General features: G+C 45.3%; 1 protein-coding gene across 5 annotated transcripts; it reads left to right on the forward strand.

Annotated features, from left to right (window-relative positions):
* The first annotated feature begins 1,046 nt into the window (after positions 1-1,046).
* hdac9b (histone deacetylase 9b) lies at positions 1,047-19,776 on the forward strand. Of its 5 annotated transcripts, none has more exons than XM_040165430.2 (11): positions 1,047-1,180; positions 8,009-8,250; positions 8,576-8,774; positions 9,865-9,988; positions 10,088-10,209; positions 14,246-14,377; positions 14,706-14,821; positions 16,198-16,320; positions 16,883-17,060; positions 17,183-17,397; positions 19,054-19,776. In XM_040165430.2, exons 2-11 carry the CDS (start codon positions 8,080-8,082, stop codon positions 19,378-19,380), a joined length of 1,707 nt encoding a protein of 568 aa, XP_040021364.2. In that variant the 5' UTR covers positions 1,047-1,180; positions 8,009-8,079; the 3' UTR covers positions 19,381-19,776. The 5 variants fall into 5 exon arrangements, with proteins under 5 accessions (XP_040021364.2, XP_077951249.1, XP_040021362.2 ...); XM_078095123.1 differs by lacking the exon at positions 1,047-1,180 and adding an exon at positions 1,245-1,592; XM_040165428.2 differs by lacking the exon at positions 1,047-1,180 and adding an exon at positions 1,456-1,895.
* Positions 19,777-19,922: the final 146 nt, after the last annotated feature.

A 19,922-nucleotide genomic window follows, 5' to 3' on the forward strand; every position in this document is an offset into this window, starting at 1 on the left:
GTCAAATTATGAAGGAAGATGAAAAATTTAAAGGCACAGACTGCTTGGCCACAAACCCGGCCCTGCATCAGCGGTCAGATAGAACATTTGACTTGACGTTTATGGGATGGACTCACTTTATATTTACTATGGATCGTGGCCACTTTGGGAGTTTGGGAAGATTAATTGAAAGGCTCATACAATGATATTGGTCCTCCAAAGTCAATATTCAAATCCCCCAGATGCTCTACCTGTGTACTGTAGTTCTTTACCAAAGAAGTGTTCTTGACCCAATGTGAGAGGTTTGTGTAGTGATGATGCTGTCGTAGCACCTTACAGATGTGCTCTCTTGGATGAAAGCATCCTGAGCACCACTGCCCTGGATACACACTGAACTCCACACACACACACACACACACACACCATGCCAATGCAGGGAGGTTACACTCTCACAGTGTTTTACCAAAAGAACATCAGTTCCTGTGAATCTTACAAAATACAAACCCTGCGTACACATTCGACACATCACACGTGCTGCGCGGAGGTGAACGTTCAGCACAACAAGGCACCGATGGATCATTCCAACCCCGTGCGCCTGAGAGAACAACACGCAGACACAAATAGAGTGAGTGAGGTGCAACAAATCAAACAGCGTGAGAGAGCGAGAGAAGGAGAGGAATCGAGCCTCCATCTGCAGAGAGGGAGTCAGGAGACATGGCTTCTGGCGGGAGCAGAAGGAGACAGCTGTGTTTGGTGTGGTATTTTTAAACGCATCAATGCCGCTCCAATCCCCGCGCCTCGCCTGACCTATTTTTAGCCAGGGCTGGCCATTGTTCTATTTCTGTCACCTGTGGGCCACGCAGTTGTTGATTCCCATGCAAATGAAGCTCGCTCCCTCCCCGGCGTTTATATCTCCGCCTCGCAGAGGAGCTCGGCGCGCTCACTTCCACGGCTCTCCTCCTCCAGCTACACCCGTCTCTCTCTCTCTCTCTCTCTCTCTCTCTCTCTCTCTCTCTCTCTCTCTCTCTCTCTCTCTCTCTCTCTCTCCTCCTTCCTCCGCTCGGTCTCCGAGGAGAGAGGAGAAAAAAAGGGCCACAGAGGCGCAGAAAAAAAGGAATTAGGGAGTGGGAGTGGTCTGAAGAGGGAGAAAAAAAAATACAAAACAAAAAGCTGGACTTGGCACACCTTCTCCTAAAACTGTGTGAGTTTTTTTTTGCACCAGATTGAAGCGGGCACGGGAGTGTGTCGGCCCTGCAGAGAGAGACACACACACACAGACAGAGAGCGCAGTTTGTGTTATCGCTTTACGCGCGGAGAGAGAGAGAGAGTCCCTCGGCCGTCGTGGTGGAGTGAGTGTGTGTGTGTGCGTGTGTGTGTGTGTGTGTGTTTGTGTGTGGTGGGGGGGGGAGCTCGGGAGGGAGAGGGAGGGGGTGAGGGGGGGGGGGTCTCCTCGGTGACAGCGAAACGCTCGTGCTTGCGATGAGACCCGCGCGCTGAGTGGAGTATGCTGCAGACGATTTACGAGGGCGAGTCAAGTTTGCCCGCAACAGAGAGGCGCGTCTCCCACCAGCAGCCGCCCGGCCGCAGCGAGATGCACGACGTGAACGACTCAGGTGATCACGCAGCCCGGCGGATCTTCTCCTCCTCCTGAGGAACCTCGGTTGTTCCTCCTTCTCTTCCTCCTTTCCTCTTTGCATTCCAACCCCTGACCCCCCCCCCCTCTCTCTATCGCTCTCTGTGAATCTCTTCCTACTCCTCTTCCGCGTCAGACCGTCGGCGCGTCTCTCCCGCACACACACACGCTCTCTCGCTCTCTCTCTCTCTCTCTCTCTCTCGCAACTCTTTTGCGCTCAGCCGGTCGCGCATTCTGTGCGTAAAGAAGCAGTAAAGGAACAGGCTCTCCTTCCTCGATCCAGGTACTTTGCTCTCGTGGTGGTGCACGCCGCTGTTGTATGACGTGTCTTTCTCTGTGGGGTTGTGAACTTAGTGTGTGATGAAGATGCCTTGTGCGGAGTTAGAAAGTGACCCCCCCCCCCTCCTCTTCATATACCTTTCCAATGCATTGCGTGTTTACCAACGTGTTGAGTGTGGACATGAAGGGGGGAGGTTGTGTTTTGCGAGCTTCCATCATGTGCACGGTGCACTTTTCGGGGGCAACAGAAGCAGCTGTGACAGAAATAGTGGAGGCACAACTGGAAGGGTTGAGGATATTCACCACAGTCACCGACTGTTCTGTCTTTGGCCGGAGAATCGAGTTGAGGAGGACACGGCTGTTATCACTATGAGTAACATCTATTCACCCAGGATGAGTCACACCTTTCTTTTCAGCGTGTAGCTATTGATGAAATGTGTAAAATTGTCTCCCTCTGGAAATGACGTCAGAGTTGGGGCATTGTGCTCTGTCAAAACACCAGCATGTGGGTTGCTGAGGAGCGTGTGTAATGAGAAAGTAGGGATAAAGTCATGTGAGTGCTTCATTTACTGGAAAAAAAACCCCGCGTACTGTGACCTTCTCAGTCATTATCTACAACCGGTCAACAGCAACAAAAAAAGAAAAAAAGGGGACGACATGTCGAGTAACGCAAACTGATTGTTTGATGTGCATTTAGACGTTTGTGGTCGACTGTTGAGTGTTTTTGAGGTTAAAATCTCACACACATCACACGAGAGCCTGACTTCAGGCGAGCAGGACATGTGACCGAAAGCATCCAGAGGCCCGGGGGCTAAACATGTGAAGAGATTTTAAAAATAAGACGGGGGGGTGGGGGGGGGGGGGGATGAGAGGGACATGACACATTCCATCCCTGAGCCCCATCAATAGAGCGTGCTGTTTGACCGTCGCGCTACGGGAGCAGCACAAGACGCTTTCTTCTTCAAGCCTCACAGCCAAACAACAGATAGGCCCGAGCGCCCGGGTTCGGGCTCCTCGCTTATTCTGTGGGTCAGCTATTCTTAGGTGAGTTATTTTCGGCTTATGGCATTAGCCTGCTAAGATTAGGCGTCTGCGCGTTATCGTTCCATCCCGCCGTGCTCCTGATACAACAAGCGGGTCGGATCAGATATTTATAGAGAATTCTGTCATTTGCCTGTTTAATTTGTTCTTTCCATTTTTGTAGCGAAACACTTGACAGTGAGTAACCGTCGCTCTAAAAATGCAACCGCGGTGCTGCCTTTGTGCGAGTTTACATGGGGGTGGGTTTGAATACTTGGCTGTATATTCATGTTCTTAGGACATGAATGCATTGTCACGATTATAATTTGAGATGTGCTGCTTGTTGGCCAAATGGTTTGTTTGAGAATGGTTTTCTAGAGCAAACTTGTTGCCATTTCATAAGATCCTTCTTCCTTGTTACGTTTCGAGTGCAACTAAAGGGCATAATCCCGTTTTTATTTGGCTCAGTCTCAGCAGCATTTTTGTTCTGACAATAAGGGTTTTCACATAAAGTGTATATTTTTTATAATTACTTTCCTTTCAACATGAGGCCTATCAGGTAATATAATATGGCTGCTCTTTTTAAGTCCTGTCGTCATTATCCTGTATCCATTCTGGGGGCCTCACCATGTGTTTTTAGAAGTGATCCCCACTAAAGGGCCCAATTTGGTAATGCTTTAAAGTTATACAAATGATTAACTTGCATGGTGTTTTCCCTTATACGCCGTCGTATAAAGAAGAGCACAGTTTATTGCTTGTCTTTTATCAGCGATGAAAAGGTGATGCTTCTCCCCTGGTTCGATGGTTTGAATGTTTGCTGTTGCTCAAAGCATTACGGCCATTGACTCTCTGTGATGGATTTATCAATAATTGTATTGCGGCTATAGGATCTAATGCCAAAGTTGTCCACAGAGGCTTGAATAATGATATTATCTCGAATGTGTTTCTTTCCTTGGCTCTTGCTGGGATAGAGGCTCAACATACGTCATTTAGTTGTTGTGTTTTGTGCGACGACCGGGCCGCGGCTCCCCTGAGCGAGATGCCGGCGGCGGTTCAGCTCAGCCCGTGTCTCTCTTTAGCAGGTAGCCTGCAAGCCGCCGCTCTGGCTCAGCTGCAAGGACGAGCCTGAGTCTTAAAAATAAGGACCTGTTTTTTTTTTTTGTTGTTGCTTTAGACATGCCAGCTGCTCAAAATAACAAGGCACTTAATGAGAGATCCAGCGCCACATTGCAGTCCCATGCATCAGCTTATTTTTGCCCTCAAACATCTTCTGTATCTCTGTTCTATTTTTAGTGTCACACGGGGCAATTTAGATCAGCAATAATCTCAAGTGCACACAGAATGCACACAATCTTCTTAAATTCAAAAAGCATTTGTAAGGAAAATCTGTAAAAAAGTGTAAAATACACACATTCTTTTTTTACTTTTTATTTGGTGCGAAGATTTAAGACTGAGACTAATGAACAATAAAGGAATGCTTTTAGTTATGACATTCTCAACCATTATACTTATTGCAAAGGTAAATGTCTTTTAAAAAATAGGATCTGAATGACGTTTAGCTTTCCCTGTAGGTACGCAACATGTTTATAATCAATACACCAACACAATGTGTTTGTTGTACTACATCAACCCTTTAATAATGTTAACCCTATTCAGTGACACCCAATATTATTTCTAGGTGCAAACTAACTTGTGAGGCTGTACAATTAGTCAATTACAATGTTAGGAACTCATTTATCAAACTATTTATCAGGTATTTATTGGGGAGCCAGGAAAAAAGATGAAACATTAAAATGCCTCGGCGCTCTAAAAAGTCCAACCTGATCCTGCACACGGCTCTTTCTGATAATATTCTACAACGTGTGTCCATGTATATCTTACTCCTCACACGTTATAGTAATGTCAGTAGCCGTGTGTGTCTCTCTCCTGGGTGGGAAGCCTCTTAATGTGGCCGGGGGCAAAAAAAGACATCCAACATCTCAAATTAAGGCTGTGATTGTCACTCCAACCACCACCAAGGCTAATGAGAGGCAGATCGGTTATAGAAATAAACACTTTGGGGACACTTGCGGTGCGACACTGCAGTGGGAGTGTGGTCACAGGCTATGAGTCACCCTATCCCCCCTCGGCAGGCGCTCCGCAGGGAGGAATTTGGGCATGGGGCAGGGTGCTTGTTGCTGCCTTGTGCTATAAACAAATGTGGGACCTGTCATTCATAAATCTCTTGTTTACCAGTCCCTAGAGACACGTCCGTGCGACTCCCACCAATCAGGAAGCACCTCACTCTTACCCTTCATATGAAGACTCAGGGGCTAAAAATGGTGCTACAGGACCAGATGAATATGAGGTGACAAGCTGTTCTTTGCGAGTGATCCTCTCAAAAAGGGACCTGAAAGTTACATAAATGCAGTACTGCTCTTTTATTTTTGCCCGTGTTAAATTGAGCAGGCGGCCTTGCAACTGTGACACTCTTTCGCACATTGTCTATATTAAGATCCGCTCAGAAAAGCATTTATATTTAGCCCCCATACTAGTGGTTCCGTATTCTCCTCTGCCAAAGGAGTATTTTGGTAATATAGAAACAGCAAATTTGTTGCAGGTGGTTTCAGAGTGCATTTGTAATGCACGTTGTATGCGACTTCATTTTTGTGGAGTTTGATGCAGAGGTATAATGTATTCTGCGGTTGAGCAGAGGTGCACATTCTGACCTTTTTATCTTTCAATCAGAGAGAAAAACCATGTCAGTGAATCACAAGGATGTAAGTTGTAAATGATTCATCAGATAGGAGCTTCAGTGGAGCTTGAACAATGCCTGACTCCCTTCAGGACCTTATTCTGTTTCCTCAACCTTGTCATTCCAGGCACCGTCCTCTCTGCCGGTAACAGGTAGAAAAACCGGTAAATGACGCTGTTGTGGTGTTCCTCAAGATGAAAGGAGGCTTTTCACACCCCTCCTTCCCCATTCCCTTTTAAACCACTGTCTGAGATTTTGTGATTGCGGCTCAGCTTGATGTGCTGATCAAAGTGGAGATCCTTAATGCCAGTCGCAGGGAGGGAACAGAATGAAATATCAGATTAATTAGATATCTCAGTGGTGAATTCTAAAAGGCAGCAGGTGTCTTTTGTTGCTATATTTAGGTCCATTAGGCAAAAGTAGCACCAGGGCCTGTCTGACTCTCTGACCCCTTCAGTGGTTCACAGGTTCCCATCATGCCCCCTGCAACAGTGCCTGCTACACAAGAGTCCTTTGTACTTACAAGCTAACATTAATATTCCCTGTCAGGAGAGAAGGGTTTGTTCCACAGGTGCCGCTTCTCTGCGCTCGCCAAACCGTTGCCCTCCCCTGTCGTTTCACGGAAGCTGTTTTTAGAACGGAGATGAAAAACAATTTTACTACGGGAGTCCCCTCTAGCTGTCTTCTCTCTTCAAACATGTTTAAAGACAAGTTATCACTTAGCCACTGAATCTCTGCAGTGTGCGTGTGTGTGTGTGTGGTTGGAGGGTTTTGCGATGCTTTCGATCTGGCTCTCTCTACTGGGGACTCCTTTCTTATATAAGAGCCGAGAAGGCGATCGTCAACATGTCACGTTGCCACTGTTAGGAGAGAGATGACATGCAGCGAGACTCGATATCTGCAGGATGGGGAGACATAATTACGTCGCCAGCGTTGCCATGGCAGCGGCAAGTTAGGGTTGGTGGATACAAGGGTGTGGGGGTTGTCACAGACCAGGATTGCGCCACTTGCTTTTATGTTTCTATTTATAATCATCGCCGCCGCATACACAAGGAATGGTGGCAATGAGAAACAGACTACATGAAAAAACAAACGGGCGCCAGTGAGCCTCACAGCACCAGTAGGGCACTTCTTCTTAATGAATGGCTGCTGTAACTGCGGCTGCTTCTCTGGCAGATTTAACTACTTTCATTATTATTATAGTTTATTAGGATAAATGCATGACAAGACTGTCAGAAAGGGTATTTATGTGAGCGTACAAATTGTAACTTGGTATTTTTCCTGTCATGCTTCCAAAGAACAAGTTGTGTAGTAACACTGCTCGTATTTGTTCCCCCAATTGTGACCCTTGAGAAGATTAAAGCAATGAATGCACTCAATAAATCTCCCCCGGCCACTGGAATTTTAGGCAGGTTTGAATATTTCTCTGGACTGAAAATAGAAGACATTATACAGTCCGGACACTGCATACCCTTCCATGAATGTCACATCATGATCAGCATAACTAAGCATAACTTTTTATTTAATCCCTGATCAAATACAGGCAATAAATGATATCAGCAATGAATCAAAGAAATACTTCTGTTTTAGAAGATTCAGGGGATTTAAAAATAGCATAAAAAAGATCAAGAAAAATACGATTGCAGCCCCGTCTCCTACGTTCTTAACGGGCAATCGATTGTCTCTGTGGGATAAACTATATGTAGATCTTGGAGACCAAAGGGAAAACCTCCCACTTTGTATCTGGCAATTACTTATAATGGAGGTCGTTGTCAAAGACGGAGGCAGTTCTTGCAGATGCACCCGTTGCAGCATCTGCACTCACGAACAGAGATGGAGAGATCACTGCAACACGAATCCTCAAATGTACGCGGGTTTCAGGCTCAAGCTTCTTTGTCTCGACTAATTTATGTTAACAAGGGACGGCTGCATGATTCATTTGGTTGAGACTGCGAGAAGGTCTCCCTTCCCATAGGATTTATTTAATTAATATTTTATGACCACTTCACCATTTCGTGTCAAATGTCTATTGAGTCTGCTGCACAGCTGCTCCCGGGAGACTCTGGTGAAGGATGTGATCGCATGTTCGTTTATAGAAACTATTATAATTGCAGGTTTGTGAGGATCATGAGAGAAACATTTCTGACCCTTATTTTTCCTCCCTGCTCATTCTTTTGCTTTCTAAGTTTCTTCTTCAGAATCTCAATTTCCCTTCCAAACCCAACTCTACACCACATGTTTTGTTCTCCCGCAGTATCCATGCTCACATAATCTAAATTCATTCAGCTAACTGTGCAATTACGGGACTGACCGATCTCTTTTTCTCTTTTATCCTGCCTGCTCTTCGCTCCGCTCCGCCACAGTGGACGTTAAGCCAGACGCGCCGTTGGCTGTGGAGTCCCTGTCTCCGTTGGACCTGCGTACCGATCCGAGGATGCTGGGGTCAGGCTCTGACCCGGGAATGTGGGAGAGGCAGCTGCAGCAGGAGCTGCTCCTCATTCAGAAGCAGCAGCAGATCCAGAAGCAGCTACTAATCAGCGAGTTCCAGAAGCAGCACGAGAAGTTGACCCGTCAGCACCAGGCTCAGCTCCAAGAGCACCTCAAGGTCAGCGTTGCATTGAATGTTTGCATGGAGGACACAGCGCAGCAGGGCCCAGCACAGTGTACAAAACAGTAGAGCACAACACAGCAGGGCATAGTGCGGATCAGTGGAACACATTAAGGCCCGGGACAACACATCACAGTGTGCACAAAAGAAGAGACAACTCAAGCACAGCAGGGCACAGTGTTGAGCAATGCATTACAGAACATTGTGGCTTTTGTCGCGACATAATGGTCCATCACCGGAAAACGGGAGCTACAGAAACTCACGTAATCCTCTGTATTTATGAAATGTCTTCATGCTGAGGTGACGCCTGCATATTTCTCAGCTGCAGCATGAACTCCAGGCCATGAAACAGCAGCAGGAACTTGCAGAGAAGGAGCGTCGTCTTGAGCAGCAGCAGCAGCAGCAGCAGCAGCAGCAGCAGCAGCATCAGCAGAGCCAGCAGGAGAAGGAGCAGGAGAGGAATCGGCGGGAGCAGCATGTTTCCAGCCTGATCCTCAGGGGAAAGGAGCGCTCCCGAGAGGGTACGAGCTCCACACCGCCATCATCACCTTAAACTCAGGGCTGGAATGAGGTGTTTTGAGAGCCCCAATGCAAAGTGAACACAAGGCCCACAAATTCTAACCTTAACCCTTATACTATTATTTTAATGTATTAGCACAGAGTGGGGTCTAGGAAAAGCATACATGTAACAGCTGGATGTGAATGTTTTATTGTATCTACAGCCGACTGTGTTGAGGATCAATATAGCCTTCGTAAGCGTTAAAATAGCCATAACCTTTCATTTTATTGAGATAAAGCCTCCTTAGATTATTAGTTTATATCTTCTAACAGCAATAGTTACTAATTCTGAAATCCACATGAATATATTTGAAACATCCACACAATTATATTTGATGAAACTTCTGTTGAAGTGCTGTGATCAAAACAACACAACTGAAGCTTTGAGTATCCTCCCTACAAAATAGACAATTAAAAAACGTTTTCCATATTGGGTCTTGTTGTATGTAGTAATGCTTATAGATTAGATTATATTTGCCACAATTTTTAGATATTCAGTGGAGAAGCAATTTATATTAATATCCAACAATACAAACATGAAGATGATAAACTGGCGCTCAAGCAGTTCATGCATCTGATGTCATGCGGTTGGTCAGTGACATTTAGTCTTTCAATAGCACGATGAAAATAGCTTGAGATATAGTATTTCATTTCTGTTTTTACCTTCTGGCTAATAATAGAGATATTTATGACTTTGTCTGGTCAGGTAATTCGAAACTGTGACCTGCAACTGTAACCCTGAAATGGGAAAGAACATCTCTCTGCAGGATCACAGCAGTTGAAACTAATACAGTGCTCTCGGTCCACTAGGGGGAGATGTTCATACATAAATTGCGGCTGCCACGGGAACTATAAATAAAAGAGGAAAAAAAAGGAATGAATGTACTGCAAGGCGGTTTGAATTGCAGTTATTTATTTGCGATATAAGAAAAAGGACGTGAGAGAAACAGTTACAATATGGTTACCGCTTGATTCCTATTAGGCAGTAATATATCAAGAGTCATAGCCCTACGGTGACCCCACTCCTGATGGTCCCGTCTTTTGACCTCACAGGGGCGGTTGCAAGTACCGAGGTGAAGCAGAAACTCCAAGAGTTTCTGTTGAGCAAATCTGCAAAGGACCCTGCAAGCAACGGACTCAATCATTCTTTCATCCACCAGCAAAAACTCTGGTACACGTGAGTAGTTTCAGTTCTCTTTCAGCCTCGTAGAGTGCGATATAAATATGCAAATGTCCTCTACGTCACCATGAAATTGATGTATTTTTGTGTGGTTAGGTCCTCTCACCACACATCTCTGGACCAAAGCTCTCCGCCCCTGGGGGGCACATCCCCCACCTGCCGGTACACTCTGCCATCGCCCATAGAGAGCAAGGACGACTTCCCCTTGAGAAAGACAGGTTCGCTATTTACGCAATCTCTCCCTCACACACACACACACACACACACACACACACACACACACACACACACACACACACACACACACACACACACACACACACACACACAACGCAGACATTCAAATGCAAAAATGCTCATGCATACAGTGACTTAATACAAAGACTTAATTAAAGAGATGTGAACATAAAGACGCTGCCCTCCATTAGTAATTTTCCATTTACTGCGCTGCGTTTTAAATACAGCGTGTGTCTTTGTGACCTTTGTCAATCAAGAGGTCGGTGCACCGAGTATTTCCTGAGGTCCTGATGACCTGTTAATAACATCAGTTAGGCCCATTATAACCCCAGACCCTCCTCTGCATCCCTCAAGGGCTCAACACAAAAACCTTCATAAGACGGGACGCATGCCAGAAAAGTAACCTAAACCTTCCTTATTCCTATTGCCCCGATTACTCTAAAAACACTCATGTAACGACAGAGTGAAATTGTTTTGTTGTTTTTCACTTCACAAGTTTAAATTTGAATTAGTGTTATTTGTACTGAAGTTAACTTGCTACATTTGTGCCTATGTTACAATAATAAACCAAATTCCAAAGCCTCTTTTAGCAGTTTAGTGGGTAATGGGAGAATTAAAGTGGATTAATCTCTCCTGAGTTATAGGCTTTAAAAGCTATTTTGAAAAGACGCAGGTTCCCACCAAAAAGCAGCTCAGGTTTGTTGGTTTTAAAATTTGGGAATGCTTGTATAAATAAGAATGATTCCTGCCACTTGGTTTGAGCAAGCACGAGCTCGCTAAGCTAAATACGTGCAATGAGGTTACTTTATGTCCTTTTCCTGTCTGTGTCACTGTTTATTACATTGGAAAACAATCATACTTGTTGAGGTGTTTAACTGTAGGCTCGTCATGTTGTATGTCTGTACAATTTAGAGATCAGGCAAAGGAAATATATCTTGTAAAATAGGTGAAATAAAGTTACTGCATGGCACGAGAAAAATATTCAAAAGGTAAATGAAGGCTTTCAATCACTCCATCTACACACAAAATGCCAAGAGACATTTCTGGGACGTCTTTAGAAGGAAAGGGGTAACCAACTTAAGACTTTAAGAGTATTAAAAGATAGCAAAGTTACTGTAAATACAGAGCGGCAGGCTCAAACAAATAACATTTTAGTCTGGACATTTCCATCCTTTTAATTCGCGGCTAAACCACCTCTCCCATTTCTGTGCCTGCCTCTCCCGCGCTGATAAAACTATTTCTTGCTCTTCAGATTCCTGAATCTATATGTGGTCACTTCCTGCTTAGGCCTTCCTCCCCCACTTCCTGTCTGTCTTTATTAAGGTCCTCCGAGAGCACGGCACCCGAGAGGGACACACAAAGGTAGCGTTGTTCCCTGAGCCACGAGCTGTCACTGATAGCTGATTGGCAGGTGTTGCAGAGTTGAGCGGGGCACCGGCAGGATGAACCTCGACAGGACTGTTTTGTTTAAGTAAAGATAGCTCTCTCAAAACAAAGTGGAGATGACTCGAATGCTCCGCGTCGGACTCCCCCGTGGCTTTATTCGGCGACAAAGGCCGAGCGACCCTCGTTTTCTGGTTGAAGTTCACAACAGGGTTTATGATGTGCACGTAATATATATTGCAGAACGCTTGGTGAATAAGTATCTTTTAAAATGTAATTTAACCTCAATCCATTTCAAGCACACTATATTTGAACATTCAGTTATGTACATTATGATAGCTGTTCCCTCTCAGTAAGACAATCTATGCTTTGAGATTTTGTTTTTTGTGTCCCGTAAGTCATGCTTTAAAAAACACACTTTAGCTGCACTGCCTTTGGCTTTACTTCATCCATTCAAAAAGCAGTTCAAAGAATGTCACATAGTTAACTTGTTTACTTGGTATATATCCTCTTTATTTCGCTTCCAGGGCCCAGAATAGAGCCGACCGAGGCCATGCGATAGTCTGTGGCAGGAATAGTTGCAGCTTAGCAGCAGGAAGTGCGACACCCTCTCTGACGCTGTTACCAAATATGTGCATTCAGCAGGTGCAGGAATGATTTAAAAAAAGAATCCCTTAAAATGTAGCTGCAAAGCACAAAGAATATCAAAGTAAAACGTGTGTTCGGATCCTCATGAGAATATTACCTGATCTTTTAAAGAATACAAACATGATTTAAGTCGGTAATCTTAAACCACTGAATATCTCAGATTTATTTGGGTTACGAACTCAGTTTTGTGTTCAAGCAATTACGTTGTTAAAAAGGAACAGCAAACGGTGACCATTACTATTCATCAATTTCAGGACCACTTTAAATCAGAAAAATACATAGCAGGCTCTTTATGCACAGAACACACACCTCAGCTTTCAGGCCATCTGTCCGGATCCAGGCTCTAATGGAGACAGGCACTCGCACAACACATTCACTTGCACAGCCACCAGCCCCACAGCACCACTTTCAGATGTAACACGGTGATTGATTTACGACTCCGGTATATTGGCGCCATTAGTGCATGTTTTTGTTAACCGAGAAGCTGTAGCAGAAGTGACCCAGGTGTTCGGTGTAGGTGCTCTGTAGCCGCCATCATTACCGCCTGTTGCATCGTACATCAGAGACGTTCTTCTTTTCCCCCATGGAGACCAGGGGGAAAAGTGTTTGTTCCTGAGGTGCTGCCTGGCGTTCCCGTGGCGACCAATTGGGATGCGTAGCTTGGTGGCAGTAGTGTGTAAAAATAGAAAGCAAGGCAGCGGGGCGTGAAGTAGATTCATACGACTCCCAGCAAGCTATTTCTCTCCGTTTTATCTCTCCTGCTTCTTTTCTTCCTCCCTCGCTCTCGTTCATTCTACCTCACACCCACAGGATTAGAGGTCTGTGCCACGTATTAGGGAAGAAGGTTTTCGCCGCTTTTGACAAAGGCCCAAAATAGCAGCATCCAGCCCACTCTCCGAGCTTTGCCCCCCATCGCCGCTCCCTCTCCTCCTCCCGCGTCACGGCCCCACTTCCCTATGGATCGTTGTACACATTGCAGTAGGCATATTTAATTATTGATCTGAGCTAAATAATTGAAACAGGTTGGCTATTGTGTAACAGGTTTACATAACTTTAATACAGCGTTGTGTTCTGGCTTTCAGTCAACCGAGCAGCTTTAATGTGTTCTGCTAGTTTGTTTGAGTGTGTGAGGTGGGTCTTGGCCTCAGTCAAATGATTATTTTGTATTATTATTATTGAGCCAATCTCACCGCTTTCATCAACCTGTTGAATTGTCATCACACTAGGCTTTGTTTTGGTACTTTGGAGATCATCTGTTGTGTGTAACAATGCGTGTTGGACTGAGGTTGAAAAAAACCCAGACAGGATTCATTCATTTCAAGTGAAACAAAATGCCAATTTTTACTGAATGTCCACCAGTCCTAATTAATACTACTTGTTTAGAAGCAATACTTCCATTTTGAATTATATTGCATACAGCGATGGACCAAGCCTACATCAATAAGGCCAAGGTGTGTGTGACGCACTGTGCATTTGGGTATCTCTGTTTTGCATTAGTAGGGGGGGGTGTAGAGAGGCCTGAAACATCTGCCCTGTTTTTGTGTTATTTTAACTGTTGCTACTGTATCAGACTGTGGTCACCAGGGCGGCAGGTAGCGGACTATTCCACTTAGAGCCTGTGTTGCTCAGCCTAATTTAGTCCAGATGAGGTGGAAATGGGCCCAATCCTGACTCATTTGATACATCTGAAACATGCTCTAAATTTCACTGAAACTGAAATAGTTTGATGTCAAAGCGTGAGAACATTGCTTCTTTCTCCAACTGATTTATAGTCTCCTTACGTCTCTTTTAGTCTTCTGCTATTTTACGACGTGACTGTTTTCTTTTGATTTAACTCAGGCTATATAAAAGCAGAACCGTTTAACTCTATAAAAATGGTCAAAGCACATCCTGACAACCGTATAATTCATCTCCATCTGATGAGGCTTCTTTGTTGTCCAAATATTGTGAATTGACCTAAAAAAATGTCTGCTCTCTGTTTTTTAGCTTCTGAGCCAAACCTGAAGGTACGATCCAGACTTAAGCAGAAGGTAGCAGAGAGGAGGAGCAGCCCGATGCTCAAGCGAAGAGACGGACACATCATGACACCTTACAAGAAGAGGGCTTTGGAGCTAATGGGTATGTTATATTGCTGGCAATTTTGTTGAATTTGATCTTTCCCTGTTCCACATATCCAATAATTGTCTACATATTATTATCTGCGGTCTAAAGGGTTTTCTCACAACAATGCATGCCTGTGATTGTGAAGTGTTTTTGTTCCATAGCTGCATAATAATTTTGCACTTCAGTAGCACATTATGCGAATAGCCTTTTTATGTAAAAAGTCCATTGCAATCATGCAGCCATGAATGCACACATGGAACTGTTGTGTACACGTGCATGTTTTTGGTGTGTGTGATGTGTAGAGTGTGAGTAACTCCGCGTCTAACTCCTTGATGTTTCGCAGACTCCACGCCCACAAACAGTGCCCCCGGCTCCGGCCCGAGCTCTCCCATAGGGGCCTCCAGTGCCTTGGGGGCTGAAAATGGACCCTCCTCTCTGCCTACTACCACAAAAACTGAGGTATGTTATTAAATCACTTGCACTGTTCATTGGCTAAAAAAATGAAGCAAACGTCCTACTGCTGCACTGCAAGAAAATCCTTTGAATATTAAAAACTATATTTTTATGAGTACAAATTCCTGTTTCCAGCTATAAAAGCAGCCGGTTGTCCTCAGTCTATTGCACTGCATTGAAATGACTCCCCACACTGACATTAAATAGGCACAGCTTGACACACATGTCTGATTAGGCCCGAGTTTGCTTGTGCAAAGATGACACATTATGTAGTGCAAAAACAAAAGTAGAAATGAATGCTGCACATTTTATTTTCTCTACTCAACACTTTTCTTCCAGATGTGCTGAACAATCAGCTTCATGTTTTTTTTTTACTTTTCTTTAGTTTGGCTGTAAGGTTACCGTTGGCTTGTCATTGTAGTCCTGTCATAGTCTTGGCCGCCCGCCTCTTTTGAGTGCTTCGCAGGCGTTTCCCAATAGGTTCATGGCTGAGTTACTGACCAGAGCTCCCCTTGGGCCGAGCTCACAAAGCGAGTCATTATAGAGGGCGGCAGATATGACGCATCTCTGAACAATCTTTACAGAGCAGCTGTGTTTTCCTTAACCGTCGCTGTTTACACTCCCGGGGATGATCAGCGACACAGAGCAGGGGGAGACGCCCTGACATGGCGTTGAAGTTCGGGGCTTGGGGAAACGTACAAACTGAGGAGTTTGATTGATATCCCAGGCACTGGTAGCCAAAGACACCCACAAGCTAACTACACAAACACACATGATTGCTGTTGTATCGGCCCCCGAGCTAGAAAGTCCTTGGTGGCTGCTGGGGCTGCATGTGGACCTCATGCCTGTTGCAAAAGCAATGGCATGTTTGTGCACCGTTACATTAGGTATCCTTTTTCAAAGGGAACGGTTCCCCTGAGTCAAATATGGGCCGGATATCCACACACAGGTCACTGAGTGCTGCTAGGGGTCGCAAGGATAAACATGGCTGTTCCAAAACCACATGCTGCTCCGCTGCTCAGCTGGGTACAGGATGTATGCCCCAGTGGCGCTGTTCTCTGAGAGAGTGGCCTCGGGGGGTGGGGACCACGGAGTGGGAACAGGCAGCCGGCCGATGGGGGGGGGGGGGGGGGGGGCTGATTTAGAGGTATTATAATAGTGTGTCAACCTCTCTGGTGGCATTCTGTGAAGCTCCAGGAAAACGCTTGCTGCTCCTTTACAACCACTACAAAAACTCAAACCTTTCCTTTCCTTCCCATAGTGCATTCATGTGTGTGCCACTGCCCTTGTTGCCTTAGTAGGATGGGCCATAGTAGGATTTCTAAATCTGTTGCCTTCTCCTAAATCTTTCTCTTTCTTATTTCCTTTGCTTTTTGATGTAGCGATGGCCTTCACAGACGAGATTATTCCGACCAGAGGGCTCCGTGTCAATGCTAAGCCTCTACACTTCTCCCTCTTTACCAAACATCTCCTTGGGGCTTTCAACTGCATCCTCACCCATAAGTGTGAGTACAGATCATTTTATTTCATGTCTTTGGATACTCATGTTTGTTTGACATGAAATCAAACATGCTTAATACTGTGGCTCAGTACTGTGGCTTTCTGCTCAGTGAGAGTTGTAAAACGTCCCATCAGTGGCTGTCTAAGTTCTCTTTGTGACCACAGGTCACTGACCTTTGGCCCCAAATGATTTTATCACCCTTAGATAAATATTGTTCCCCAGTGTCTCGTGTCAGGCATGCTCTTATCTTCCCCTATTACCTCATTTATCACAGCTTTCTAAAAAGGCCAAGTCCATTCAAGTGCAACTCCTGATAACGCGGCACATGATGTATCATCTTGGCCCATTCCACAGAGGCTTGTTCATCAGTTGCAGGAACCTCTTAGCATTGAGGGTCTCTGATTTCGTCACGGCCTGATTTGTAGCCACAAGAATAATTTTCATTCACAAAAACAAAACTGTAGGATTGAATATGCCCCGTTAAATGTTGCATTGCCGTCACAAGATTATAAGTAACAAACCAGCCCAATGCACAGCATTTGCATCTTCTTTGTTTCTTCCCTCAGGCCGCCATCGGGTTGGGGGACAGATCAACAGAAATCAAGCACGGGCTGCCTGGGCACCTGCTGGGCCCTGTGCCCCTTCAGACGGGCCTGGAGTCTAAAGTGAGCCCCAGTCACCAGGCCCTCCTCCAACACCTCCTGCAGAAGGAGCAGATGAGGCAGCAGAAGATGCTCTCTGCTGGTCAGATTACGTTACATTACCTTGCAGTCCAATATATATCGTCACGCTATGAATTAAAAGTAATGTACAGTATAAAATGAATAGAATCCTAATACCGGTTTTGATTTATTTCTATTTTCAAGGCCAGGGCACCCTGTCGTCCCACCCTCAGTCCCCTCTGGCCATGAAGGATCGCCCCTCCAGCAGTCGGCCGAAATTACCCAAACACCGGCCCTTGAACAGGACCCAGTCAGCGCCGCTGCCACAGAACACACTGGCCCAACTTGTCATCCAGCAGCAACACCAGCACTTCCTGGAGAAACAGAAACAGTACCAGCAGCAGATCCATATAAATAAGGTATTGCGCCGTCCATCAATATCCAAATCGCAGAGGAGGATTTTTACTTTCAAATTTCTATTGGCAGACGTCCCGTTTTCCCTTGTAGGTCTCGGGAGGTCTTATCTTACTGCAGGGAGTCTGATTTAATCATTTTGAGCACACAAATGCTGATCTATTTATAGCATTTTGTAAAAGCAAGAATCCTGCTGTTATTTCTGCGAAAGCAAAGAACTTCTGCCTTACTTCAAATGGGGAAGAAATGCTCCGCCTGCACTAATTCTGTTATCATAGCTTAAGGCATCAGTGCTGTTCACATGCTAACTCTGTGAAATTCAATTCTGCTAAGTTCAAATCAACGAAAAAGTGCCCAGAATACATTTTGTTCCTCTGAGGCAATATTTGTGTTTCTGTTAGCTGGCCGAGGTGACCTCGCTATATACAGAGTGTAATTATTCTGGTGAGGGACGTGTGTGAGGTGGCAGACACTGTGAAAGGCAGCATTGTGTGAGCTCACACACTGATGTATCCCATTGCCGGAGCCATGGGAACTATAGAGCAACTCTCAACCCAGAAGTCATAAAAAGCACAAAGCAACACAAGCACAGATTCAGTTTTTACTGTACCAAACCGTTTTAGTTGGAATTCCTCCTGTGGAACTACAACTGTTCATTAACATCAGCCGGAATTATTGAAAAGTTGCGTTCGACTTGAAGAGCGCTTTGGAATAATTGCGACATCTCGTCCAGCGTCATCATCACTCAGGCCAATGAGATCGCAAGTAAAGCCTCTCTAAGTGGAGGTTATAAATGGCCGCTAATCGGGGATGAGCCCTCTGTGTTTATTGAGAGGGATATCCGAAACATTGCCCTAATTAATTTCCCAGCAGCCGCTGGTCTCCGGTTGTTTTTAAACGCCCTTCTGTGCCGGCAACAATAGGGGGCACTGATGGAAATTTACAAGAGATTAGGGAGTTTACCAAGTGGTATGGAGAGTGTTTGCTAATGCCAGGCAAAGGAGGCTAATTCTTATAGCTGAACGGGTATTTATATAAGGCTGCAGACAGCTGGGGCAGGCGCTCCGGGTCTCGGAGCCCTCTTGTGGCCGACTGAAGGGGTCTTAGCATCGTTACAGTAGCTAATCTGCGAGACACTGGCGGACTGTATTTCTACGTGCATATCTATGTACCTCACAATAGTTTTCTACTACTTGTAACATGCTTTGATGCCCCCAACATGTTGAAACAAATGAATACTGTAATTGATTAAACTATTTTTTATGTAAGTACGACAAAAACTTGAATTTGAACGATGGCCACAGTTTACATGAGAAAAAAGGATTTATAATAGGCCAGATATTCTGATCTTGGTTAATCCACTTAAGTGTTTTTTGTTCCAGTAATAGAAGAACAGTCTCTTTTACAACCTGACAACGCTTTTTTCCCTTTTCACTTGTGAAGCGAATTCATACTTTTCCAAAAAAATGTTCACCATAGATAGTTTTGTAAAGAAGCTCAGAGTGCTCAAGTGTTTGGCTATAACTGCATGCGTAATGCTGTTCATGTGCTAGAAATCCCATTGCCTATTCTTTTTGCTTTGCTCTGATGAATGTTTGATTTGCCAAAGATCATTAGCTGCAGGGTATCATCATTAACGTGGAGCCTGTGTTTTTGCACAGCTGCTATCCAAGTCCATCGAGCAGTTACGTCAGCCCAGCGCACACCTGCAGGAATCGGAGGAAGAGCAGGAGGAGCATCACAGAGAGCTGCCACAGAGCATGCAGGAGGACAGGCTGCCCCCCGGAGGAGTCATCCGGAAGCACACGCTGAGCAGCAGCAGCGGCTCGAGCGGCGAGCTCCCCGACGTGCACTACGGGGTCATCAGGGTCAAGGAGGAGCCGGCTGACAGTGAAGACGAGGCCCTCGCCGCTCAGGGCATGGAGGCCGAGCAGAGCACGTATCTCCACCAGGTCAAAGGACGGCTGGTGATAAGAGCCATGATCTGAGAGGGGGGGGGGAGAGGATGAGATCACACACTCGCAACATTCACAGATAAACCAAGTCTCGACAAAGATGGGCATCTACATCCCTTCAGTTTAGACACACGCACACAGTACACACACACACACACACACACACACACACACACACACACACACACACACACACACACACACACACACACAGCAGCCATTGCACAGTAGGCCAGCTCTCCCTTTCATGACGTATGACCCCTCTTCACCCGGCTGCAGCCCGCACTCTAAGACTTTCTGTTTGTGATTTTTGTGTAGTGGTCTCTGTAAAATATGTACGTTTCACTTTTGTGTATATAATATGAAAACAATTTAGACCGTTCTTTTTAAGAGCTGCTTTGATCTTAGAGTCTTCTCAACTGACAAAAAGCTGTGTGTAAAAAATACTTTAGATTTAGCATCAAAGATGATTTCTAGAGGGAATGTCACACAGGTGTACAGCTTTGAAGAGCCGACTCATGTTCCCATCGTGTACATTTTTGCCATGAAACATTTGAATGCTCTTCTATCCACTT

Source organism: Gasterosteus aculeatus, chromosome 20 (assembly GCF_964276395.1).
Source record: "Gasterosteus aculeatus chromosome 20, fGasAcu3.hap1.1, whole genome shotgun sequence".
Taxonomy (NCBI): Eukaryota; Metazoa; Chordata; class Actinopteri; order Perciformes; family Gasterosteidae; genus Gasterosteus; species Gasterosteus aculeatus.

Coding starts and splice junctions, on each gene's coding strand:
- hdac9b (XM_078095123.1), top strand. CDS start 1,484: ATGCTGCAGACGATTTACGAGGGCGAGTCAAGTTTGCCCGCAACAGAG. Junction 8,251..8,575: donor AGCTCCAAGAGCACCTCAAG/GTCAGCGTTGCA, acceptor CATATTTCTCAG/CTGCAGCATGAACTCCAGGC. Junction 17,398..19,053: donor AGCAGATCCATATAAATAAG/GTATTGCGCCGT, acceptor GTTTTTGCACAG/CTGCTATCCAAGTCCATCGA.